Below are 26,485 nucleotides of genomic sequence, written 5' to 3' on the forward strand. Positions count from 1 at the left end.
CCTTAACGATAAACATTCGGCTATTTGACTGTGCGAGAGGAACCAAACAAGTCTGGTCCTGTCGTCAACTAACAGCCACACGTGGCACAGAGAAGTGGGGAAATAATATGAGCGATAGTGACTCTTCCTGAAAATAATTGGGGGGGAAAAATTCGTTATCGCCCCATTTGGGGCGCCATCATTGGCGGTGCGCAAAGTTTAGCGCCTGGCGCTAATTATCGCCTCCGACAGCAAACTTGGCTTTTATCGCCCCTGGAGGTGATTGGAGCGCGAAATCAGGCACTTCACACCTGTCTTAAGGCGCAAAGGCCGAGGAGCGAGGTGCTACCTCAGAGCACTGGCGAAGCAAGGAAGGGCAAATCAAAATAAACCTGCAAAGTGCTGCTCAGTACCGAAAACTCCTTCACACAGCGTTGAATCTCTCCAGAAGTCTCTCTCTCTCTCTCAGACTGCGTGGTGCAAAAATGTCACCGACAAAAAAAGGCAGGAAGTGGTCGCCTTTAAATAGCGCTCCCCCAGTCCCTTCCTGACAGCATAACGCTCCCCTCAACCTGTCGTTGCTAGCGGCAGGCGGTAAGGCAGGGGGCGCCACTCAATATCCGGTCCGTGGCGCTAACTGGGCGTTGCGCACTCGACTGACGTCATAATCTGCCGGTGCAGGAGACTGTGGCGGTAGTGTTTAGCGCCGCCGCAAAATGTCTGGTTAATTTCGCGAGCGGCACAAACATCGCCGCGCCCGGCCTCTAGTTGCTTTGCGCCCCAATTGGCGCCCTCTTAAGGCGCTAACGGGAGGCGCAAACAACTGAATTTTTCCCCCTTGGTCTCAGGCCAATGCAGGAGTCAGGCCAGAATCCAGTTACTGGTTGAGAAAGGTGTGCAGCGCAGAAGCACCGGGCTCCTGGGATTGGTCAGTAGAGTGCAGTGGTTGAGCCAGGGTTCATAGAATCATAGAAAATTTACGGCACAGAAGGAGGCCATTCGACCCATCATGTCTGTGCCGGCCGAAAAAGAACTATCCAGCCTAATCCCACTTTCCAGCTCTTGGTCCATAGCCTTGTAGGTTACGGCACTTTAGGTGTATAGCCAAGTACAGGAAACTTTCATTTTACCAGAGGTTAAATGTCCGGAAAGCTCTATCTACCGGCAAAATTCAGGAGCCGTTTCCTATAAGTTTTTTTACTTCTCGTTGCTTTTTTTTTCCAGTCAGGCTCTGCAAGGTCTAGCTGAAGCTGTTGCTTAGCTACAGAGAGGCTTTTAAGCTGCGGCCAACTGTTTTGAAGCAACAGGGTTTGTTGATTCACACGGAGCTGAAAAGCTCCGTATGTTTTAACATTAGCGCTGGTTTCTACGGCAGTTTTGATGTCAGTGCCGGATACCAGAAAGTTTCCTGTATTGTACTTTTTAAATGTGATGAGTGTTTCTGCGTCTACCACCCTTTCAGGCAGTGAATTCTATCACCCTTTGGGTGAAAAAAGATCTCCGTAATTCCCCTCTAATCCTTCTATCAATTACTTTAAATCTATGCCCCTTAGTTACTGACCTCTCTGCTAGGGGATATAGGTCCTGCCTATCCACTCTATCTAGGCCCCTCATAATTTTATACACCTCAATCAAGTCTTCCCTCAGCCTCCTCTGTTCCAAAGAAAACAACTGCAGGCTATCCAATCTTTCCTCATAGCTAAAATTCTCCAGTCCTGGCAGCATCCTCGTAAATCTCCTCTGTACCCTCTCCAGTGCAATCACATATTTCCTGTAATGTGAGAACATAAACATAAGGACATAAGAAATAGGAGCAGGAGTAGGCCATTTGGCCCTTCGAGCCTGCTCCGCCATTCAATAAGATCATGGCTGATCTTCTACCTCATCTCCACTTTCCTGCACTATCCCCATATCCCTTGGTTCCCATAATAATCAAAAACCCATCAATCTCTGCCTTGATATACTTGATGACTGACTCCGTGAAGACAGACACAAAGTATTTGTTCTCAGCCATTTCCTCATTAGCCATTTCCTTATTCCCCATTATAATTTCTCCTGTTTCAGCCTGTAAGGGACCCACATTTACTTTTGCTAATCTTTTCCTTTTTACATACCTATAGAAGCTTTTACAATCTGTTTTTATGTCTCTCGCTAGTTTACACTCATTCTATTTTCCCTTTCTTTATCAATTTCTTGGTCCTCCTTTGCTGAATTCTAAAATCCTCCCAATTCTCAGGCTTACTACTCTTTTTGGCAGCATTATAAGCCTCTTCCTTTGATCTAATACTATCTTTAACTTCTCTTGTTAGCCACAGTTGGACCACTTTTCTGTGGGGTTTTTGTGCCTTAAAGGAATGTATATTTGTTGTAAATTATGTATTAATTCTTTAAATTCTAGCCATTGCTTGTCTACCGTCATACCTTTTAATGTAGTGACCAGAACTGTACACAGTACTGTAGCTGTGTCTTACTCGTGCTATATCCTGTTCAAGCATAACCTCCCTGCTCTTGTATTCTGTGCCTCGGCTAATAAAGAAAAGTATCCCATATGCCGCCTTAACCATCTTATCCATCTGTCCTGCTACCTTCAAGGATCTGTGGATTTGCACTCCAAGGTCCCTCTGTTCCACTACACTTCTCAGTATCCTGCCATTTATTGTGTATTCCCTTGCCTTGTTAACGTTCCCCAAATGCATTACCTTACACTTCTCCAGATTGAATTCCATTTGCCATTTTTCTGCCCACCTGACCAGTCCATTGATATCTTCCTGCAGCCTACAGCTTTCTTCCCCACTATCAACCACACGGCCAATTTTTGTATTATCTGAAAAATTCTTAATCATGTCCCCTACATTGAAGTCTAAATCATTGACATATACCACAAAAAGCAAGGGATGTAGTACTGAGCCCTGCAGAACTCCACTGGAAACAGCTTTCCAGTAAGAAAAACATCTGTCGGCCATTACCCTTTGCTTCCTGCCGCTAAGCCAATTTTGGATCCAACTCGCCACTTTCCCTTGGATCCCATGGGCTTTTCCTTTTCTGACCAGTCTGCCATGTGGGACCTTGTCAAAAGCCTTGCTCAAATCTATGTAGACTACATCAAACGCGCTACCCTCATCGACCCTCCTTGTTATCTCCTCAAAAAATTCAATCAAGTTAGTGAGACACGACCTTCCCTTAACAAATCCATGCTGACTGTTCTTGATTAATCCGTGCCTTTCTAAATGATGATTAATACTGTCCCTCAGAATTTTTTCCAACAATTTGCCCACCACCAAGGTTAGGCTGACTGGCCTGTGATTACTCGGTCTATCCCTTTCTCCCTTTTTAAACAACGGTACAACATTAGCAATCCTCCAGTCCTCCGGCACCTGTAGCCAGAGAGGATTGAAAAATTATGGTCGGAGCCTCTGCTATTTCCTTCCTTGCTTTTCTTAACAGCCTGGGATACATTTCATCCGGGTCTGGCGATTTATCTACTTTCAAAGGTGCTAAACCCCTTAATACTTCCTCTCTCACTCTGTTTATCTCATCTAATATTTCACACCCCTCCTCCTTAACTACAATGTCTGCATCGTCCCTCTCTTTTGTGAAGACAGACACAAAGTATTCATTAAGAACCATACCCACATCTTCCGCCTCCACACAGAAGCTTCCTTTTTCGTTTCTAATACACCCTACTCTTTCTTTAGTTATCCTCTTGCTCTTTATGTATTTATAAAACATCTTTGGGTTTTCCTTGATTTCACTTGCAAATATTTTTTCATGCCCTCTTTGCTTTCCTAACTTCCATTTTAATTTCACCCCTGCATTTTCTATACTCCTAGGCTTTCTGCAGTATTTAGCTCTGGGTATCTGATATAAGCTTCCCTTTTTTGCCTTATCCTATCCTGTTATGCCCCTGACATTCAGGGGGCTCTAGATTTGGGAGTCCCACCCTTTTTCTCTGTGGGAACATATTTGCTCTGAACCCTCACTATCTCCTACTTGAATGCCTCCCACTGCTCTGACACTGATTTACCTTCAAGTAGCTGTTTCCAGTCCACTTTTGCTAAATCGGATCTCAGCTTAGTAAAATTGACCTTTCCCCAATCGAGAACTTTTACTCCTGATCTATCTTTGTCCTTTTCCATAACTACGCTAAATCTAACTGAATTCTGATCACTACCACCAAAATGCTCTCCCACTGATGGGTTGTTCAGTGGTTGGTGAAAATGGAGGCCTGTGAGTGGTTCATGATCTGGTGCAGTCCTGCATTTAAAGGAAGAAAAGAAAGAAGTTGTGTTTATATAGTGCCTTTTACCTCTGGATATCCCAAAGCACGTTAATAGCCAATGAATTACTTTTGAAGTTAGTTAATTTGCACACAGCATGGTCCCACAACCAGCAATGAGATAAACGACCAGTTATTCTGTATGGTGTTAACGACCAGTTATTCTGTATGGTATTGATTGAGGGACACACTGGGAGCTCCCCATCTCTTTCAAATAGTGCCGTGGGATCTCTTATCGAGAGGGCAAACGGGGCATCGGTTTAATGTCTCATCCGAAAGTATCGGCCTCGATGATACACTGAAGTTCTGGAGTGGGGCTTGAAACCATAACCTCTGACTCTCGGGTGGGCGCGCTGCCATTGGGCCAGAGATGAAATTGAATGAGCAAATGAGGACGGTGCAGATAGATTGAGCTCTGCGCCGATACCCTCATGGTCAAATAGCCTGCCAGTGTGCACTGTCCTGGTTCGTCTCTGAATAATGACCACTTGGTTGAGGTACTGAAAGGCACCCAGCACCCATTGAACCGTACCCCCAACGGGAAGTCAACACCTTCAGAAGAAGAGAAAATTGGTTGGGGTGGGGGGGAAGCAGCCAGTTAGCAAAGAAACAAATGTAATGCAACAGTGCTGCATTATTTAAACTTGGTCCTTGTGCTCTTGCGTATCTGCCTACTATCTTCCCATGGTTAACAAAATTGAGGCTCATGGAATAGGTAGATCAGTGGCAGCTTGGATAAGGAATTGGCTTAAGGACAGAAAACAGCGAGTTGTGGTAAATGGCTGTTTTTCAGACTGGAGGATGGTAGACTGTGGTGTTCCCCAAGGGTCAGTGCTGGGGCTGCTGCTTCTTTTGATGTATATAAATGACCTGGATATTGGAATACAGAGTAGAAATTCTAAATTTGCCGATGACACCAAACTTGGGGGTGTGGCAAACAGTGATGATACCAATTGACTACAACAGGACATAGAAAGGCTAGTAGAATGGGCAGACAAGTGGCAGATGGAATTTAATACAGAAAAGTGTGAGGTGATGCATTTTGGCAGAAGGAACAGGGAGAGGCAATATACACTTAATGGCACAGTTTTAAAGAGTGTGCAGGGACAGAGGGACCTGGGAGTTAATGTGCATAGGTCCCTGAAGGTGGCAGGACATAAAGTATTGAGAGAGTGGTTAACAAAGCATATGGGATCTTGGGTTTCATAAATAGAGGTATTGAGTACAAAAGTAGAGAAGTTATGCTGAACTTTTATAAAGAGATGGTTTAGGCCACAACTGGTCACCACACTTTAGGAAGGATGTGAAGGCCCTTGAGAGGGTGCAGAGGAGATTTACCAGAATGGTTCTGAGGATGGGGGATCTTTGTTACAAGGACAGGTTGGAGAAGCTGGATTTGTTTTCATTAGAGCAAAGGAGGTTGAGGGGTGATTTGATAGAGGTGTACAAGATTATGACGGGGTTGGACAGGCTAGACGGGGAAAGGCTGTTCCCATTAGTTGATGGTACAAGGACTAGGGGACACAGATTGAAGGTTTTGGGCAAGAGATACAGGGGGGATGTGAGGAAAAACTTTTTTACGCAGCGAGTGGTGAGGTCCTGGAATTTGCTGCTGATGGAAGTGGTGGACGTGGACACAATGTTTTCAAGGGGAGACTGGATAGGCACTTGAGGGAAATAAACTTGCAGGGCTACGGAGATAGAGCGGGGGAATGGGACTGACTGGATTGCTCTACAGAGAGCCGGCACGGACTCGATGGGCCGAATGGCCTCCTTCTGTGCCGTATGACTCTATGACTATGATGACATTTTGACTAGTCACTGAATAATTGAATATTCTCCCAACACCTTTCCAATGGTCAAAGAGTTACAAATGTCAACTGGGACATCAAGCAGAGTATCTGGGGGAATGTTACTGGGCGCTGAGGTCATTGTTCCCATCTGCTTGGGATGCAGCAAGTAGTTCATTTGGTGAAAGGACAAGACTTGAGTAATGTATTGGATTTTAATTTACTGAGAATCTGTATGCTGAGCAGCTGTGCTTTCATTTTAGTGCACAAGAGTCATGTGGACCCCTCCTCTCCGTGAGAGCTTCTCCTACCCATTCCTAATCCCGCAGATGCTGCTTTTAACCCACATACTAAGGTACTAACCCATATCTTACTGTTTGAGAATTCCTCCTTATGTTCGTGCATGTGCAATCACAGGTAATGCCTACATTGAAACATTTGATTTGCGTATTTTTCTTTGAATAGAAGTGTCTCTGTGGAAAAGAAGACCTTGTTTGCATTTTGTATTGCGAATATCCTCTTCATGCTTCCATGGCAGTTTGCACAGTTTGTGCTACTCACACAGGTAAGGAATGTTGCTGAAAATACTAAGAGGGTGCGATTGCCTTTTCAACATTAAAGAATCAGTTTAGGTATTTAAAATGAAACAGACAAACTGGAACATTGCCGATGCGCAGTGTCATCTCTGGTTCACGTACAGAAACATAACCAAAAACACGTTTAATTTTTAGGGTGCTATTTTGAGGTTTTTAATTTTAAGACCTTGATCTTTGTGATTTTTACACCCAATTCTACTTTGAAAACTTCAGGCGATTTCACGAGCAGCTGATGCCGTTTTGCAACTGTATCAGTGTTGTGCTGAATGACCTAAACTCGCAGTGCATTACAAACTGCTCCTGCTTTAATAAGATGTCATTGTACAGACCTAATGTTTTGCTGAGTGTGGAGTAGTTTTTAAGGTCCCAGTTCTCGATGCTATGCAGAAACATGTGAGCAGAAGGATCCTGTCAATCACTTGTAGACCTACAATTTATATCATTAACATATTCCCACTTGGCCTGGGAACTGAGATTTATAAAGTACACAGTCTGTTTTTGTATAGTGCTGCATTTAATAATTAATTCAAGTTGCTGCACCATGCTGAGTGGGCTAGAGTGCATAACAGTGACCTTGATGCTTTGTCTGGTTAAACTATAACAGCCCAGAGGTCTCCCAGGGTGCTGCTCCCGAGTAGTTTATGGCTCAGAGCACTGTTTCTCCTATATATTACTTGTACTTAGCTGATGTTACCACTTTATTTCTCATTGCGGCCTGGTTTATCGGTCAGGCAGGCGCAAGGACTAAGCAATGGCGGGGGGAACCATTGCCACTATTGCACCCGAGTTTGAAGGACTGCGTTGCGGTTTGGGAGTCCTGGGAAGAGCTGCTTCCTGGCCGTGTCCATCTGTCTCTCTCCTGTTTCCCTCTTGCATTTTTCTGCCTGTTATTCTCATCCTTTCCTGTCACTGTCGCTCATCTGTCACTGTCGCTCATTATCCCTGTAACTCTTGTTTCTCACACACACTGTTATTCTTGTCTGTCACTCATTTGTTGTTTTTCATTCTTATCTGTCACACTGACTCGTTATCTCTGTCACTATTTGTCACTCTTATTTTTATCGTTCCTATGAACAGTTTGTTTCTCTCTTTATTCTGTTTGTTTGCTCCTTTTGTGTTGTGTTTTTTTGGGGGGAGGGGGAGACGAGGCATATTGTGACCACCCAGCAGATTGTGATAAGGGGGCAGGAGACGCCCCAGGATGTTTTGGGAACATGCACATGCCTATAGTCTGCAATATGAGCTTTCTGTACATTAACCCAATTTGGACCGGGTGCTGTCCACTTGTACAAGAGATCAAGGCTGTGTTCTTTGCTTTGGGAGCAAGTGTCTAGGTGATTGGTAGTTGAATGGGACAGTTTGTGGCTAAGTTTGTAGGATTTCAGTGAGTCGTTGAATTTTTTACTTGTTAATACTGTGAGGGGTGTACAGTGGGGTGTGAGCAATTGTCACAGCAGCTGTACAACACAGTGATTTTTGACAGGGTGAGATTTGATTGGTCACTAGTGACAATTTTTTGGGCTCTGATTGGTTGAGGAGAGAATAGTGTGTGATATGAAGATTTGGAATGTGATTGGCTGAAGGGGCAATCATCGTTGGTTCCGCAATCTGATTGGGCAGAAACACTAACACAAAGCACACCGACCCGCGACTTTTAACATAGTTTGTGCTTGTCGGTTCCCTGGCGGCAGCAGACGCCCTGTATTTTGTCTGCTTTGTGAGGCCAATTCACCATGATGTCCCGATGGAATTCAAGCATTCTGACATCAAGTAAATAGAAATTTTTCTTGTGAATACTTAATTGGTCTGAAACTGCATTTCAGTTTACCAAACAAGTTGCTGCGTTGTTTAATACAATGCAATAGTTTTGAAGCTAATAGTAAATATATTCACTCATTTGAATAAATTCACTGTGACTGTATGTTTTGGCTTGCATGATATTTGTGTGAGGTATGTGCACTTTTTAAATAACTTCCATAACTCTAAAAGGGGATTGGTCAGTGATCCTCCTTTATTCTGATTTATGGTTGTTTTCCTTCTGTTAAGCCATTGTACTGAAATTCTTCTTTTACTCTTTTAGATTGCGTCACTGTTTGCAACGTATGTTTTAGGCTATATTGCCGCCTCCAAGCTGCTGGACATCCTTTATGCTCACATGGTAAAATGATTTGTGTTCCTTATTCACATCGAGTCACTGCTGCATAAGTAAAACTGAAATGTGTTAATACAGATATTAAACTAGGATTTTTTTTTACAATAGGCACAGCTGCTGCATAAATACAGTTCCATTTAGCTGAACATAAGTTTGTGATTATAGAAACGGTCTTTCCTATTCATCCTTTGTTAAACCCTTCATAATTCAAAAAAACACTTGATCTCTTCTTGGCCTTCTCTGCTCCAGTCAGATTAGTTCTGGTATTTCAAGTCTCTGCTTATAACTTTTATTCCTTATCCCTAACAGATGGGTAGTGGGCTGTCTACACTAAGTCCTGGGACCCCAGTAATCTGGTACTGGGTACTTTCTCTGTTACCCTGGAGAGGGAAGTGTCTGTGTTTATCCTCTTTATTTTCCACTGAATTGCAAGGTGATAATCAGAATCATCTGAGCACAGATCCAAAGTGATTCTTATGGTGTAAGGCAACCGTGATTTACAGATATCCTGTCACTGCACTGACTTTTACTGATGGAGCGGAGTTCTGGCATTTGGTCCCAACCAGCTTGCAGATGAAGATGTGGCTACTGAATGCAACAGACTGGTCTTCCAGGTCACAAGCACCACTGTCTTCCTTTGGGCCACTCACTTGGGTACAAATGGAAGGGTGCCAGAGCTGAACCAATTGCTGTCTTCCACTTTTGAGGCGATGGGGAATAAAAAGGGGAAATCCCCAAGTCTCTCACTTAATGAAAGGATGTTGTGCTGGGATTATTTATAAACCTTTGAGCTGGAGCCACTGTCTACTGCTTCACAATCCAGCTCTGCTTCCAGTGTTGGTTTCAGTGACAAGGGTCTATTGAATCCATCCTGTAGTAAGTGATGATAGAACTCTTCTTAGCTTTCTCTCAGATTTGTATTCAAAGTGTAGAAAGAAGAGAATTTCATCAAAAAAAAAACATCAATTTGTCTTTTTTAACAACAGTAAAATCATTAGATTAAAAAACATCAGAAATATTTTTGTTTTAGCGAAAAACTTTTAATTGAAGTGGACCTTTTAAAATAGATTAATTAATGGAAGAACTGGGATTGGAAGAATTATCTGTTGACATACAGCTGGTTTCAGCCAGCACACGCACAGGTAAGGAAGATTAGAGTTAATGGCATCAAGATAAAGAGTTATCTAAACAAAAGGGCCGTGCAAAGTTTCTCTGTGCTGACTTAGATAATCAGCAGCAATCTCCAGAAGTTGCTGATCATTTTTCAAATCTCCCTTCTGCAATCTGTATTCAAGAACACATCAGAAAATTCTGCAGCCTTGTCTCTTAAGGGATCTGATTCTGACCACTAACAACACAAGTTGTATACTGCACAGGGCATTTAATTGCCTCCGGGAACAAACCCAAAGGGTGAGGAAGTAGCTGTGGGGATTGCAAGGCTATGGTTTCTGTGGCGTGCTGAGACTGGTCAGATTTAGGACAGGATCGGGTGGTGTGGAGAAGCAGGTCCCGCTCCACTGCTCGTAAATTGGGGAGTGTAGCATCTGGGGAGCTCGTACAACATGTTCGGTCTGTAAATTTGAGTTGGTCCTCCAGTATTTCACTGCAGTTGACGGTTTGTCTCCGATTTTATTCTCCGTTCTTCCTTTCTTCGCTGAGCATACAGATTTTGCTCCCAGGCTTTCTGTGGAGCCTGCCAATATATAGCTGAATGTACAGGAAACTTTGTGCTATCCGGCACCGACGGGACCGAGCTGTTGCCGGCCCATCAAAACTGCCGGACAAACCAGCGCTAATGTTGAAACATACGGAGATTTTGAGCTCCGTATCTGGCAACAAACCCTGTTGCTTAACAACAGCTTCTAAACAGTTGGCCGTACCTTGCAAGCGTCTCTGTAGCTTAGCAACAGCTTCAGCGAGACCTTGCAGAGCCTGACTGGTGGGGAAAAAAAAGCAACGAAAAGAAAAAAAACCTAACGAAACGGCTCCTGATTTTTGCCGGTGGCTCGAGCATTCCGGACAGTTAACCTCCGGATAAACCAAAGTTTCCTGTAATGGGGTGATGTGTGTTTAAAGGTGTCTTTTGGGTTGAGGAAGTCTAGTTCTTGGGATGTGGCGGGATAGAGTTCCTCTGTTTTCAACCATTTTATCTCTTGCCTTTTATTTCTGCTCTCCACAGATATCCCTGCTGGTTTGCTTTGTGCTGATGTTTGGAAATGCCATGCTGTTAAGCTCCTATTATGCTTCATCTCTGGCAATCGTTTGGGTAAGTAGACTGTGTCCAGTGGAACTTAAATCTTTATCCAGTTTAAATTGTAGGTTTTTAGCACCAAATTAAATCTTGCTTTCTTTTCAAGGTACTTGGCCTGCTCTCCATGTACGGCAGCCACGATAATGATTAGGGAACTTGCTCCCAGGCCTTTTTCACTAGGGCATGTCTGTCTCTCCCACTTTCCCTCTCTCTCCATGGTGTAATGCTTTCTCCCCTGGGATGGTGTGGAAAACCCTTCCCGTCACACTCAAAAGAATGGATTCTGCTGACACATTCAGGAAGTGGATTCAATTTCAGTTTTGCATCCCCACAGCAACAGTGACCTCAGCTCCCCTGCATTCCCTTCGGTCAAGGGCCCAAATAGGGATATGTGTGCCCCACTTTGCTCTGCACCCCAGGCCCCGCCCCTCCCTTCTCTTGGCCCCACAATTTCAGCAGACCCAGCCCAATGTCTGCCGGCCCTACTCGCTGGCGAACAAGTAGCCCCCACAACATGTGGGCTAGCATGGCTGTCAGAACTAGCTTAAAGAAGGTGCATGGCCCACAGTGTAGAGTGCAGGCCTCTGCACAGCAAGCCTAGAAGTGCTTGTGGGACATAACCCAATCCAAACAAGTGATGTTTGGCCCCACCTGGAACTGAAGAAATACCAAGCAGCCAGGGCCCATTTTTGGAGGATCACTTGGCTGAATCTCCCTCCAAAATCCAAGCCTCCACCCAGGAGGAGAACGTAAAGCAGTAACAGTGACCCTAGCCAGGAGGGCCACTCACAGGCCAGCCTCTCACCCAGCACAATCGCTGAGTCCTTAAACCCCCATTACTCTGGGGAAAGCATGCTATGGCAAGATGCGTCATCGATGTAATCCTCCCACAAGCACTGTGTAATCAACATATACAATGGCTTCAAAACCGTGCATGTAACCTCTTGAAAATACAATACTGTCAGAGATTGAGCTGGTCACATACAATCGTAGAATAGTACAGTACAGAAGGAGGCCATTTGGCCCATCGAGTCTGCGCCGGCATCGATGACCGAACTGAAATAAAAACAGAAAATGCTGGAAGTACTCACCAGGTCAGGCAGCATCTGTGGAGAAAGAAACAGAGTTAACGGGCTTGGTTTTCATACTGGAGGCGTGTAGGAGGTGGGACAACAACTTTTGGGATTGTAATACCGCCTCCATCGAGTTGTGGCCAACCCACGCGATTTTCACTTGATTGGCTCAGCAGGCCAATTAAGGACCCCCCCCGGCAACAGGTGACGTCACAGATTGACATTTCATCTGTCAAGAGCTTTTTGAAGCTGTCAAACATTGACAATCTGTACACTAAGTTAATTCCTCCCTCTCAGGCTGATTTAGAGATCTCTCCAGAACAGAAAGCTGAATGCTGCAATTTTTGACAGCTCGCAGCCATTCTGCTTTCTGTGCCGGTGAGATGAGGGACTCCCGAGACCTGAAGGAAGGAAGGCAGTAAAGGTAAGTAAAACTTATTTAAACACTTTACACACACCAAACACACTTACCTCTGCACTCATGCACGCATTACTCACCTGAACGCCGGACATCTCGAACCCTTCAGCCCGACGGTCTGCCTCGCTAACTTGGCGTGGTTTGGAGCCGTCAGGAATCCCACACTTCAGGGATAAAAATAGGTATTAGGCTAAAAACTGCCTGTTAACTACCTGTTAACAGGCAGTTAATTGGCACTAATCCCCTTCCCGCCTCGGAGGCGGGTCCCAGCACAGGTCGGGTATCCACCTCCTTTGGAGGCGAGTTGGGGGCGGGATGGGTTTGTGCCCCCCGATTTCGCGATTTTAACCCCCCACACGCCTCCAATCCCACCTCAACGGCCCAATGAAAATTGAGCCCAACGTTTCAGGTCGATGACCTTTCGTCGGTATTAGTGTTTAATTCACTACCACTTCTCTTCTTGGAATGCCCACCTTGAAGAAGTTCTGTTCTTCTCTCCAACGGGATTTCCGTTTGTCTCCTTTACCTTGATCATCTTCAATGCTTTCTGTTTCCCTACCATTACCATCTCCTTTTGCTTTGTACAATCATACCTTTTGTCATTTAATCACTCCTCCCTTCCACCCTATCACAGACCTTCCCTTTTGTCCTTTCCACCCCCCCATTTCCCTGCCTCTCCACTTGCTTAAAATCTGTTACATCTCTAACTTTTTCCAGATCTTACGAAAAGTCACCGACCTGAAACGTTAACTCTGTTTCTCTCTCCACGGATGCTTCCTGACCTGCTGAGCAGTTCCAGCATTCTCTGTTTTTATTTGATTTCCAGCATCCGCAGTATTTTGTATGACAGAACTGTACTGGTGTCTGGAGAGTAGGGTTTTGATTCACTGAGAAATGAACCTTTTGGAGCCAGTTTTCAGCCAATCCAAAGGGTGTTTATTTTGCACTGGGGCCCCCAGCTCCCATGTGGAGGGTAGCTGAAGCAGAATTAATAGTTAAATGTGGAAATAAAACAGTGAAAAATGGAGAATAACTGCTAGTTAGATTTTAAGGGAAAGAAATAGCTAGGTGACTCCAAACTTGGGGTTTTAAAGCGTGCAGGTTGAAGGAGGAAGGAAAGACTGAGGGAGATGAGGAGTTGGACAGTTTTAAGGTACTGGGAAAGAATGAGTTAGAGTAGGAGACAGCAAAGTATGGAAAAGTTAGGTTTTGGTTTATAATCCTACCCTCACAGAAATAAAATGCCATCCAGTTTTCAATTGCTAGTAGCCTGTGATGATCATTGATAACAATAATTTTTCCCTCCCCTCAGGGAATAGTTGCTTTCAGATCACGTATTTCAGCATATTGGCCACAGCGTATTGTTTATTCGTGGGTAAGTTGCATTTTCTACAGACACGCATGATGTAATATTTTAAAATATGTTAACCTGTAGCAACTTAATGTGAAACTTCCCAGACTCGGTCTTCAGAGCGTAAAAATGTGGCCTGGCTTATGGAATCCCATTTCCAAGGGTTGTATCTACGTTCACAGGTCACATCACATGTTGATTTCTGAAATTTCACACAAATTATACTAGCTGGCTCCAATTTCAAATTCATTGAAAAGCAATGAATCAATAAACATTTACTTAAATATCTCAAGAAAAATTAAATTTACGAAAAAAAGACCCAATGACAAAACTCTTTCACAATGTTGAGCCCTTTCTTGAGCCGAATCGATCCTGTGGCTGGGCTGGTGTGGTAGATGGATATTAGTGTGACTGATTGTAGGGTAATGCATATAGGAACCGTAAGAGTGTAGTGTGTGAAAGACCCTACACTGGCAGAGGATTTGGAGTTGATCATGCCTTGAAAACAGCTGGCCAGTGTGAAGCAATTAACAGTATCCTGCGCCCTCGCCTGCTGCAGCTCCCTCCCTCCCTCCCTCCCTTCTCTCACTCTCCCCATCCCATTTTGCTCCAACATCTTTGGCCTGCTCCTCACGCTGGTCTAGTGGGTCTTGTCCATTCCCTGTGCTGCTCCAGGGGCGCAAAGCCCACTCTCGCCTGCCCACTGTGTTAATTCAATGGCTCTAGCCCACTTCCTCCTGCTGTCTAGGTTCCATCAGGGGCCCACTCCCTTCCTATCACTGCAGGCACTCCATGCCAAGATGACAAGGAGAGCCTGTTGCAGAGAATAGGAAACAGAAGGGGAAAGTTAGAACTTGAGCTGTGCTCAAAACCATACATTTTGTCCATTAACATCGCTGAAAGAGATGAAATTAATATTAAAATTAAAATGCCCATTCCAGCTACCATATCATCGAATGGTCACAGCACAGAAGGAGGCTATTCGGCCCATCAAGCCCGTGCCGGCTCTCTGCAAGAGCATTTCAGCTAGTCCCACTCACCCGCCCTTTCCCCGAAGCCCTGCAACTTTTTTTCCTTCAGTTACTTATCCAATTCCCTTTTGAAAGCCATGATTGAATCTGCCTCCACCACCCCCTCAAGCAGTGCATTCCAGATCCTAACCACTTGCTGTGTAAAGTTTTTCCTCATGTCACCTTTGGTTCTTCTGCCAATCACCTTAAATCTGTGTCCTCTGGTTCTCGATCCTTCTGCCAATGGGAGCCGTTTCTCCCCATCTACTCTGTCCAGACCCCTCATGATATGACCCGCCATGCATCAGCAGGGCATGCATGCGCACAGGCCCTCGGGCGAATCAGCAGCAGCAATATGGAAGATATGCAAATATTTTAATGAAATTGAACATTATTGTAATTCCGATTTCAAATTGCACAAGCCATCAAAATGCCATTCAGCGACATTAATACGTATCCAATGGGAATTTCCATTCAATTTCAATGAGCAGAACCCCAGTAATGAGCTGTGTATTTTACAGGAGCTTATTCACATCAGTTGGCTGTAAAATTGCAGGCCACCATAGACTGTTTATAACTGGCTTTGTTTTGGTCAACTCTTATCAAATTCAGTGGTGTTGTTGCACATCAGGCCTTTACAGGAATTGAAGTTTCCTTGATGTTGCTTCCTGTTGGTTTGTTGGCGGAGTGAATAAGTGCCCATTGTCCATTCCTATGTTCCTAACCCAGGAGAGTTGACACTGATGGATGGTTTCTTATAACTGGAAGCCAATGTTTTGGCTGGTGATTGAGAGATTAATTGCAGGGATAATTTAATAATTGGCCAGAATTCCAGCTTCTCTAAGAATCCTGTTGTACGGCAGATTAAGATTGTAAGGAATCAGGCACTACTGGATGTCAAAAGGAAGGAAAATTGTTCAAAATGCTGGTACTTTTTATACAAAAAAGAAAGACTTGCATTTATATAGCGCCTTTCACGACCTCTGGCCGTCATAAAGCGCTTTACAACCAATGAAGTACTTTTGAAGTGTAGTCCCTGTTGTAATGTAGGAAACCCAGCAGCCAATTTGCGCACAGCAAGCTCCCACAAACAGCAATGTGATAATGACCAGATAGAGCCACCAGAGTGAATTTGAACATTTCTTCATACTTTGAGCAATTACAAAGAATGATAACGCTGATAGAAAATAACAAAGGACTTGCATTTCTCCAGCGCCTTTCACAACCCCAGGACGTCCCAAAGCACTTCACAGCCAATGAAGTACTTTTGAAGAGTACTCACTGTCGTAATGTGGGAAACGCGGCAACCAAATTGCGCACAGCAAGATCCCACGAGCAGCAATGTGATAATGACCAGATCATCTGTTTTTATTAGTGATGTTGGTTGAGGGATAAATATTAGCCAGGACACCGGGGAGAACTCCCCTGCTCTTCTTTGAATAGTGCCATGGGATCTTTTACATCCTGAGAGAGTAGACGATGCCTTGGTTTAACGTCTCGTCCGACAGTGCAGGCTGACACCAACAACAAAATTATACCGTGACCAGGAATTTTGAATTTTTACTTAAAAGAATTTACAGCACAGAAGGGAGCCATTGGGCCAATTGCCCCTGTTGACAGCTACTCATCCTATTTGCCTGCCCTTGTATGCCTATTCAAATATTGATCCAGTCCTCTCTGAAATGTTGCTATAGTCCCTAACTCAGTAGCTTCCCACGGTAGCGCCATTCCATGATCGAATAACACACTGTGTAGGGGCGGGAATCTTCTGATTTTCTGTTTTGTTCTTCTAGTAATGCTCCTCAGTCTGCCCCTTCTTACCGGTTTACCATCCAGTGGGAACAATCTTTTAGTGTTTACCCTCTCAAAACTTTGGATAATTTTGAAAAGTCCTATTACCACCTTCTATCCCTGCTAGGCCACTCTGCTGAAGGGAGTGCAGGTTTCCCAGCCTGTAGCGTGGTTACCAGCAGCCTTCAGACCAGACCAGTGCCTCAGTCCTCTCTCCCGCGCACACTTTCAATGGAATATCTCCATGAAGTGTAGTCACTGTTGTAATGTAGGAAACGCGGCAGCCAATTTGCACACAGCATGATCCCACAAACAGCAGTGATATCATTTGGCCGTTAAACTGTTTTAGCGATGAGGGTTGAAGAAGAAATGTTGGGCAGGACACTGGGAGAACTCCTCTGTTAATCTTTCAGGAGTGCCACGGGATCTTTTTACATGTGCTTGAACAGGCAGATGGGGCCTTGGTTTAACATCTCATCCGAAAGTCAGTGCAGCACTCCTTTAGTACTGCACCGAAGTGTCAGCCTAGATTATGTGCTCAAGTCTCTGGAGTGGGGCTTGATCCCACGACCCTCTGACTCGGAGGCGAGAGTCCTGACACCTTCGGCCACAGTTGGAATATTGTGTGCTGTTCTTGCTGCCTCATTATGGGAAGAATATTGGAAACTTGGAAAGGGTGCAGTGGGTTAGGGTAAGGCTGGAAAGATGGGTTATAATTATGAAGAAAGGCTTGAAAAATTGGGGCTTTTTACTTGGATATAGAGGATTAAGCAGATACTTAATAAAGGTTTCAGATTGTTTGCATTGATTGATAAATTGGGAGCAGGGTGAGCACAGTCTGAGGATTATCACTAGATAGGCAAAGAGGGAAATTAGAAGCAACTTTTTCACACACCGGATTATTGGAACATGGAATACTTTATTACAAGTGGCTGTTGAGGAAGATGCTATAACAGCATTTAAAGGAAATCTGAAATATTTGAAAATGAGGCATATAAAAGGATATGGGGAAAGAGTAGAGAAAAGAGAGACTATATAGCTACAATTGAAGAGCTAGTACTGGCACAATGGGCTTAATGGCCTCTTCCTGTGCTGTCACTTCTGTTTATTCTAGGACATGCAGGTCTTGATAGATGAATTTCCTTTCAATGGAGAGACTGCTGACGTAAGCAGAATTAGCAATAGTGTTCCATATCTGTTTTTGTTTCAGATTAATTTTGGATCTGGAAAAGCCATAATATTATACTTCCGAATAACCGTGCTATTATTTATGAAGATACTGCTAGTTTGTTTCCATTTATTCTTTGCTCTTTCATTCTGGGATTGTAAAGCCTGTCTATATTAGAATCAAACAAGTAATGATGCTCTAACTGAGATTTGCAATTTATATTTATTGTGAAAGTGGAATGCAGTTGTGCAAATATAAACTGTCCGATATATGTAAATTTTTTCAGGTGGCTAAAGGAACTGTCTGGCTCATTGGAACTATAATCCTCAAATTCGTGGCTTCTAGATTATTAGGAGTTACCGATGATGTAAGTATCTATTTTATGAAAGAAATAGCAAAAGTTGCACAAAGAAAGGATTCCGATTCACAATGCTGATTAGCCGACAGTATATGGGGGATGAATTTATGGAACTGGTTGATTGTGGGTCAGCACAGTTGGAGCTCCTATTCGCTGTGGGAGTGGTTTGTGTTCTGTGTGATGACACTGCAGTCTTAGTTGTGCTATTTGCTGGGAGACTCCAAGCAATTCCCAGCAGAGAGCTAAAATCAGAAACCCAGTCATTCTAGTCTGTTGCACACTTCCTGGTGATCAGTTATGGAGAGAGGCAGGCAGACCCTTGGCTAGCAAAGGCACGTGGTGCAGAAGCTACCAAGTTACAGGAAACTTTCGATTAACCGGCCACTAAATAACCGGAACGCTCTATCCACCGGCAAAATTCAGGAGTCGGTTCAGATAACTTTTTTTACTTTTAGTTACTTTTTTTACTCATTTGTGGCTGTGCAAGCGTGTAGCTGAAGCTGTTGCTAAGCTACAGAGACACTTGCAAGTTGTGCCGATTGTTTTGAAGCAAGCAACAGGGTTTGTTGCTTTAGACGGAGCTCAGAAGCTCCGTATCTTTTAACTATAGCGTTCGGTTATCCGGCATTGTTGATGGACCGGCACCAGGTCGGTCCCGTCCGTGCCGGATACCAGAAAGTTTCCTGTATGTTTTAATTTTCCTTCATCCTTCCCACCCAAATGAATATTCCATTGTCCAAGTGTAGAAAAGAATACCCTGGAATGCTTCTTACTGAAAGAGTTTGGTGAGACAGAGGAGCAATATTGGCCATGTAATCTTCCCAAAGGTCTGCTGTACACGGGGCCTTGTTCTGGGAGCTTTGAGGGGTTAGTTCACCAGTCCTGTGCTCCCAGTGCGGGAGTAGTGCTCAGAGGGATTACATAAGAACATAAGAACATAAGAAATAGGAGCAGGAGTAGGCCAATCGGCCCCTCGAGCCTGCTCCACCATTCAATAAGATCATGGCTGATCTGATCCTAACCGCCAATCCACTATCACAGAACCATCTCCTGAATCTAACAGAATTAGACACACAAAATAGGAGCAGGATCAGGCTACACGGCCCCTGGGCCCGCTCCGCTACCCACAGGGCCATGACCGATCCGAACCTAGACTCATGTCCAATTTCCTGCCCGCTCCCCGTAACCTTTAATTCCCTTTACTTCTAGGAAACTGTCTATTTCTGTTTTAAATTTATGTAATGATGTAGCTTCTACAGCTTTTTGGGGCAGCATATTCCATGGACCTACCACCCTCTGAGTGAAGTAGTTCCTCCTCATCTCAGTTTTGAAAGAGCAGCCCCTTATTCTAAGACTATGCCCCCTAGTTCTAGTTTCACCCATCATCGGGAACATCTTCCCCGCATCCACCCGATCCAACCCCTTCACAATCTTATGTTTCAATAAGATCGCCTCTCATTCTTCTGAACTCCAATGAGTAGAGTCCCAATCTACTCAACCTCTCCTCATATGTCCATCCCCTCATCCCCGGGATTAACCGAGTGAACCTTCTTTGTACTGACTCGAGAGCAAGTATGTCCTTTCTTAAGTATGGACACCAAAACTGTACGCAGTATTCCAGGTGCGGTCTCACCAATACCTTGTACAACTGAAGCAATACCTCCCTATTTTTATATTCTATCCCAGTAGCAATGAAAGCCAACATTCCATTGGCCTTCTTAATCACTTGCTGCACCTGCATACTAACCTTTTGAGTTTCGTGCACCAGGACCCCCAGATCCCTTTGTACTTCAGTACTTTCCAGTTTCTTGCCATTAAGATAATAACTTGCTCTACGATTTTTCCTGCCAAAGTGCATAACCTCACACTTTCCAGTATTGTATTCCATCTGCCAAATCTCAGCCCACTTACTTAGCCTGTCTATGTCCCCTTGCAGGTTTTTTATGTCCTCCTCACTCACTACTTTCCCTCCCATCTTAGTATCATCTGCAAACTTTGATATGTTACACTTGGTCCCCTCCTCCAAATCGTTAATATAGATTGTAAAGAGTTGGGGACCCAGCACTGACCACTGCGGAACACCACTAGTTACTGATTGCTAGTCTGAGAATGAACCATTTATCCCAACTCTCTGCCTTCTGTTAGATAGCCAATCCTCTATCCATGCCAGAATATTACCCCCAATCCCGTGATTTTTTATCTTAAGCAATAATCTTTTGTGTGGCACCTTGTCAAATGCCTTTTGGAAGTCTAAATACACTACCTCCACTGGTTCCCCTTTATCCACCCTATACGTTACTTCCTCAAAGAACTCCAGCAAATTTGTCAAACATGACTTCCCCTTCATAAAACCATGCTGACTTTGTCCTATTAAATTATGATTATCCAAATGTCCTGTTACTGTCTCCTTAATAATGGACTCCAAAATTTTACCTACCACAGATGTTAGGCTAACCGGTCTATAGTTTCCAGCCTTCTGTCTACTGCCCTTTTTAAATAAGGGTGTTACATTAGCAGTTTTCCAGTCTGCCGGGACCTTTGCCGAGTCCAGGGAGTTTTGGAAAATTATTACCAATGCATCCACAATCCCTACCGCCACTTCCCTCAAGACCCTAGGATGTAAGCCATCAGGTCGAGGTGATTTATCCGCCTTGAGTCCCATTATTTTACCGAGTACCACTTCCTTAGTGATTTTGATCGTGTTTAGCTCCTCCCCCCCCTTTAGCCCCCTGTTTGTCCAGTGTTGGGATATTCTTAGTGTCTTCTACTGTAAAGACTGATGTAAAATATTCATTCAGTGTTTTTGCCATCTCCATATTTCCCACCATTAATTTCCCGGTCTCATCCTCTAAGGGACCAACATTTACTTTAGCCACCCTTTTTCTTTTTATATAACTATAAAAACTCTTACTATCTGTTTTTATATTTTTTGCTAATTTACTTTCATAATCTATCTTCCCTTAATCAATCTTTTTGTTATTTTTTGCTGTCTTTTAAAGTTTTCCCAATCCTCTCTCCTCCCACTAGATTTGGCTACCTTATATGCCCTTGTTTTTAGTCGAATACTATCCTTAATTTCTTTACTTAGCCACGGATGGCTGTCTTTTCTTTTACACCCTTTTCTTCTCAGTGGAATATATTTTTTTTGGAAGTTGTAAAATAACTCCTTAAATGTACATCACTGATCATGTATCGTCTTACCCTTTAATCTATTTTCCCAATCCACTCTACTCAATTCCGCTCTCATACCTTCATAGTCTCCTTTATTCAAGCTTAGCACGCTTGTTTGAGATCCAACCTTCTCACCCTCTAATTGAATATGGAATTCAACCATGTTATGGTCACTCATTCCAAGGGGATCCTTTACTAGGACATTTTTAATTAATCCCGTCTCGTTACACAGGACCAGATCTAAGGTTGCTTGCCCCCTGGTCGGTTCAGTTACATACTGCTCAAGAAACCCATCCCTAATACACTCAATGAACTCATCCTCAAGGCAGCCCTGCCCAATTTGATTTGTCCAATTAATATGATAGTTAAAATCCCCCATAATTATAGATGTTCCCTTATTACAAGCCTCAACTATTTCCTGATTGAGACTCAGTCCAACAGAGTTGCCACTGTTCGGAGGCCTATAGACTACGCCCACTAGTGTTTTTTTCCCCTTATTATTCCTTACCTCCACCCAAACTGTTTCATTATCCAGATCTTTTGACCCAATATCATTTCTCTGTATTACAGTGATTCCTTCCTTTATTAACATAGCCACCCCACCTCCCCTTCCTTCCTGCCTGTCCTTCCTGATCGTTAAATAACCTGGTATGTTTAATTCCCAGGCATTGTCACCCTGCAGCCATGTTTCTGTAATGGCCACAAGATCATACCCATATGTAGTTATTTGTGCCATTAACTCGTCTATTTTGTTACGAATGCTACGTGCATTCAGATAGAGAACTTTCAAAGATGTTTTGTGACATTTAGTTCCTGCTTTTGCCCTTTTTATTACTTTACCTTTTACTCCATACCTTCTGCCCCTTCCTGACACGCTCTGGTTTTTAATTTCCCCGCTGCTACCTAAGTCTATGACCTTCTCTGTTGTGATTTTTATTATTTGCAGGTCTGAGAGCTGGGGCTGCAGTTTTGTAATCCTGCCACCAACCTGCCCTCCCTTCCTCACTGGGAGTGCAGAATTTTGTGAGTTTACCAGAGACTCCTGTTGTTAGCAGTTCTTTCTGTCGTCAAGTACACCTGGATCGTGTTCAGTCATATGCGCATTGGCTTTTGACACATTTCCCTTGTCAATTCTCTTATTGTTTGTAAGTTTTTTTTTTTAAGTTTAGATTAACACAAGTTTTTTTGAGTTGCAAAGATGACCTTGCACAATCACTAACATTTGCTTTCGGTCTTGAAATGCATTTTCTTCCAGGTTAATTGATGTCTGTATTCTTCTGATCGATTTGTTTCCCACATCAGTTCATTCTGAGCTTTGATCCATGTCGGTGCTCAGTTTCAAGACTGATGCTTTGTTGCCATAGGTCATTCCCAGTGAGCAAACAGTACAGCGTGTAGTGAGACAATGGAATGTTCTACCCACGTGTGACCTTGTTTCTCTTTGCTTCCAGGCGCACATAGGTAATCTACTGAAATCTAAATTCACCAACTACAAGGATTTTGACACCCTGATGTACACATGTGCTGTGGAGTTTGATTTCATGGAGAGTGAGGTGATCTTTTATTTAAGAATGTAAAATGTATTTATGTGCAATGGCAGTGAGCATTGGGATACTAGTGCTTGGTGAACAGAGTGGAAGCATGCAGGTTGGATCCCTGCTCTGTTTATATCCTGGCCTGAGTCTTGTTAAGCAAGGGAATGCCAACTAGAAGTGTGCGAGGGCAAGTGATTATTGGCCTGCGTAGCAAAGCACCTCCAAGAAGCTGGTGAAAGGGTGGGTATTGATGGAGTCCAGTGAGTAGCACTTGGCAGCCACTCTCTCAGCAGCAGTGGTGTGTTAGACTAGGCAGACTGAACAACAGGGGCGACTTATTAACCTCAGGAAAAATACCAACAAAAAGAGCCAAGAAAAGATGTAAAACTTTTTTTAACACATGATAGCCCGGAAACTACTGTAAACATTGTTTTTGTGCAAATGCTTAACACATTGGTACAAGATTCCTCTGTCTACTGGGGGTTAACCCATTTAAAATACAGGAAGGGTGGTTTAATACCAGCGTGTATATTCAGTCCCCACCTTATGACTGCAAAGGGTCATCGCCCGAGACAACATGCAGATTTAAGGTGATTGGCTAAAGAACCAGAGGCGACCTGAGGGAAAACTTTTTTATGCAACGAGTGGTTAGGATTTGGAATGCGCTGCCTGATAGGGTGGTGGATACAGATTCAGTAGTAGCCTTCAAAGGGGAATTGGATAAATACTTGATGGAGAAAAAATTGCAGGGATTTGGGGAAAGAGCGGGGGAGTGGGACTAACTGGATTGCTCCTTCCCTTTGGCTATGCCCTTACTATCTATCCCCGAAGTTGTATCCCCTAACTCGGTCCTTAACCTTTTGTCGCCTCTGATGGCCACTGAGTTTTGTGGCTTTTCTGTTTGACCTCCTTTGTGACTTGCCACAAGTTAAATTTTGAAAAGCCAAGATGTGTTTCCTCCACCCCTGCCATGTTTGATAAACCTTAGATATCCATGGCCAGTGAGGAAGCACTCTTTATTTTAATCATCTTCAAAATTCTTAAGTCATGTTCCAAGTAACACAAGTATGGAAAAATTCCTCTAGGAGAAAAGAACTGCCTGAAAAGAAATCTGGGGAGTAGTATTATTGAGACAGAGTGCATGCTACATGAGGATTACTACACAAGTGGACTGAATAACGTTTATCCACCAACAAATAGTGCAGATTCAATCTGATGTAGGACAAATGGAGTCTGTAAGGAGAGCACTTTCACTGATGTGTAATGTGCAGATTGCCATGGCCTGTTTTTGATGCTCTTGAGGAAAGAGTATGCTCTCCTGCATGGGCTCATCTGACTTTGTATTGAAGGACTTCCTTTGGAATACCCAGGAGAACGGCAAAGTTACAGAAAAGCGCAATTCTCATGGGCTTCTTTATAATTAAAGAAAAAAAGGTGGACACACAGCTTGCTGAAAGAATTTGAGATGCTGGAACTCTGCGATGTCAGAAAAACCTAAACATTGTTCCCAGGAAAGGGCCTCAAGGGATCCTGAATTGTTTAGCCACCATATCTGAGGTAAATCTTCTGGAGGAAAAAAAATTCTATATGTCTGTGTTTAAGAGATCTAGGGTAGGAAGGATGTACTTAGAGAGGATGCAACTACTAGATTGATCCCTGGGATGAGAGGGTTGTCCTATGAGGAGAGATTGAGTAGAATGGGCCGATACTCTCTGGAGTTTTGAAGAATGAGAGGTGATCTCATTGCAACATATAAGATTCTGAGGGGGATTGACAGGGTAGATGCTGAGAGGCTGTTTCCCTTGGCTGGAGAGTCTAGAACTAAGGGGTTTAGTCTCGGGATAAGGGGTCAGCCATTTACGACTGATGAGAAATGTCTTCACTCAGGGTTGTGAATCTTTTGAAATTCTCTACCCCAGTGGGCTGTGGGTGCTCAGTTGATGAATATATTCGAGACTGAGATTGATGGATTTTTGGGCACTAAGGGAATCGAGGGATATGGGGATAGTGCGGGAAAGTGGAGTTGAGGTAGAAGATCAGCCACGATCTTCACAGAATCACAGAATCCCCACAGTGCAGATAGAGGCCATTTCGGCCCGTCGAGCCTGCACCGACACATATCCCACCCTATCCCTGTAACCCCACGTATTTAATCCCCTAACACTAAGGGTCAATTTATCATAGCCAAATCAACCTAACCCGCACATCTTTGGACTGTGGGAGGAAACCGGAGCACCCGGAGGAAACCCACGCAGACACAGGGAGAATGTGCAAACTCCACACAGACAGTCGCCCGAGGCCGGATTTGAACCCGGGTCCCTGGCGCTGTGAGGCAACAGTGCTAACCACTATGCCACCGTGCCCCCTTGAATACGGAGCAGGCTCGAGGGACCGAATGGCCGACTCCTGCTCCTATTTCTTGTGTTATTGTGAAACTAGCATGGCAGTCCGGGGAGGGGAAGATTAACCCTGGTATGCTCCCCTTTCATTCTCTTCTGCACTTATGACCTATCTATGAGTAAGAAGAAGAATCCAAAGAGTTTGGATACATATCCCATCAGACTTGTGGGTGAGGAAAAATAATTGGGAAGATTAGCCGGCCCAAAGTTCCGGTCGTGCCAGGGCGGAAGTTGGGTGGATTGCCCGACAAGGGCTGGGATTCTGGGCAGGTTTCTACCTCATCCAACTTGCCTGTAAATTCCAGCCAGGTGGAAACTGGCGATTCCTTTGCCTGAGCCCCCATGTCCAGGGGGCTTGTTTGGTGGAGCTCCTGGGATTGCCGCTCATTATGCCCTTGTAATGCCTTAACGGAACTGTTACTAACAGAAAGCTGGTGTGAGTTCCATTGAGGTCCTTGGAATTGCCCCTGAACTTGCCAGGGCTATGGTCATCGAGCCCAGGGGGATTGATTGGGACAGGTAGGAATGACACCAAATGAGGGCAAAGTAGAGATAAGTAGCGATACAAAGTAGAGATAAGGAAGGGAATGATCCCACAGGCATTCCCTTTGAAGCAGTGCCTCGATTTCAAAATTTTCATCCTTGTTTTCAAATCCCTCCATGGCCTCGCCCCTTCCTATCTCTGTAATCTCCTTCAGCCCCACAACCCCCCGAGATATCTGCGCTCCTCTAATTCTGCCCTCTTGGTGATCCCTGATTATAATCGCTCAACCTTTGGTGGCCGTGCCTTCTGTTACCTTGGCCCTAAGCTCTGGAATTCCCTGCCTAAACCTCTCCACCTCGCTACCTCTCCTCCTTTAAGACGCTCCTTAAAACCTACCTTTTTGACCAAGCTTTTGGTCACCTGCCCTAATTTATCCTTATGTGGATCGGTGTCAAATTTTTTGTCTTCAAATACTCCTGTGCAACGCCTTGGGATGTTTTGCTATGTTAAAGGTGCTATATAAATACTTCTTGTTGTTGATTCTGATGGTTCTTTGGGCAAGTGGCTCGTTCATGGTATGAAGACAAATCAGTCACCTTACAACCATGGATTGAGAGTCCTACAATATTGCATTATGTGCAATCTTTACTTTATTGAAGTCTTAAACCAAGCTCCATCAAGTG

General features: G+C 44.1%; 1 protein-coding gene across 1 annotated transcript in view; it reads left to right on the plus strand.

The window, feature by feature from the left end:
* dpy19l1l (dpy-19-like 1, like (H. sapiens)) overlaps positions 1 to 26,485 on the plus strand; it is a 98,168-nt gene that overhangs the window by 30,259 nt on the left and 41,424 nt on the right. Inside the window, exons 8-14 of the mRNA XM_085993736.1 lie at positions 6,309 to 6,400; positions 6,511 to 6,610; positions 8,722 to 8,799; positions 10,973 to 11,059; positions 13,848 to 13,910; positions 18,142 to 18,222; positions 22,836 to 22,937. Coding sequence (XP_085849862.1) covers positions 6,309 to 6,400; positions 6,511 to 6,610; positions 8,722 to 8,799; positions 10,973 to 11,059; positions 13,848 to 13,910; positions 18,142 to 18,222; positions 22,836 to 22,937 — 603 coding nt within the window. The remainder of the gene's footprint in view (positions 1 to 6,308; positions 6,401 to 6,510; positions 6,611 to 8,721; positions 8,800 to 10,972; positions 11,060 to 13,847; positions 13,911 to 18,141; positions 18,223 to 22,835; positions 22,938 to 26,485) is intronic.

This window comes from Somniosus microcephalus, chromosome 7 (assembly GCF_052327205.1).
Source record: "Somniosus microcephalus isolate GS21.2 chromosome 7, FLI_Smic_1.0, whole genome shotgun sequence".
NCBI classification, from domain to species: Eukaryota; Metazoa; Chordata; class Chondrichthyes; order Squaliformes; family Somniosidae; genus Somniosus; species Somniosus microcephalus.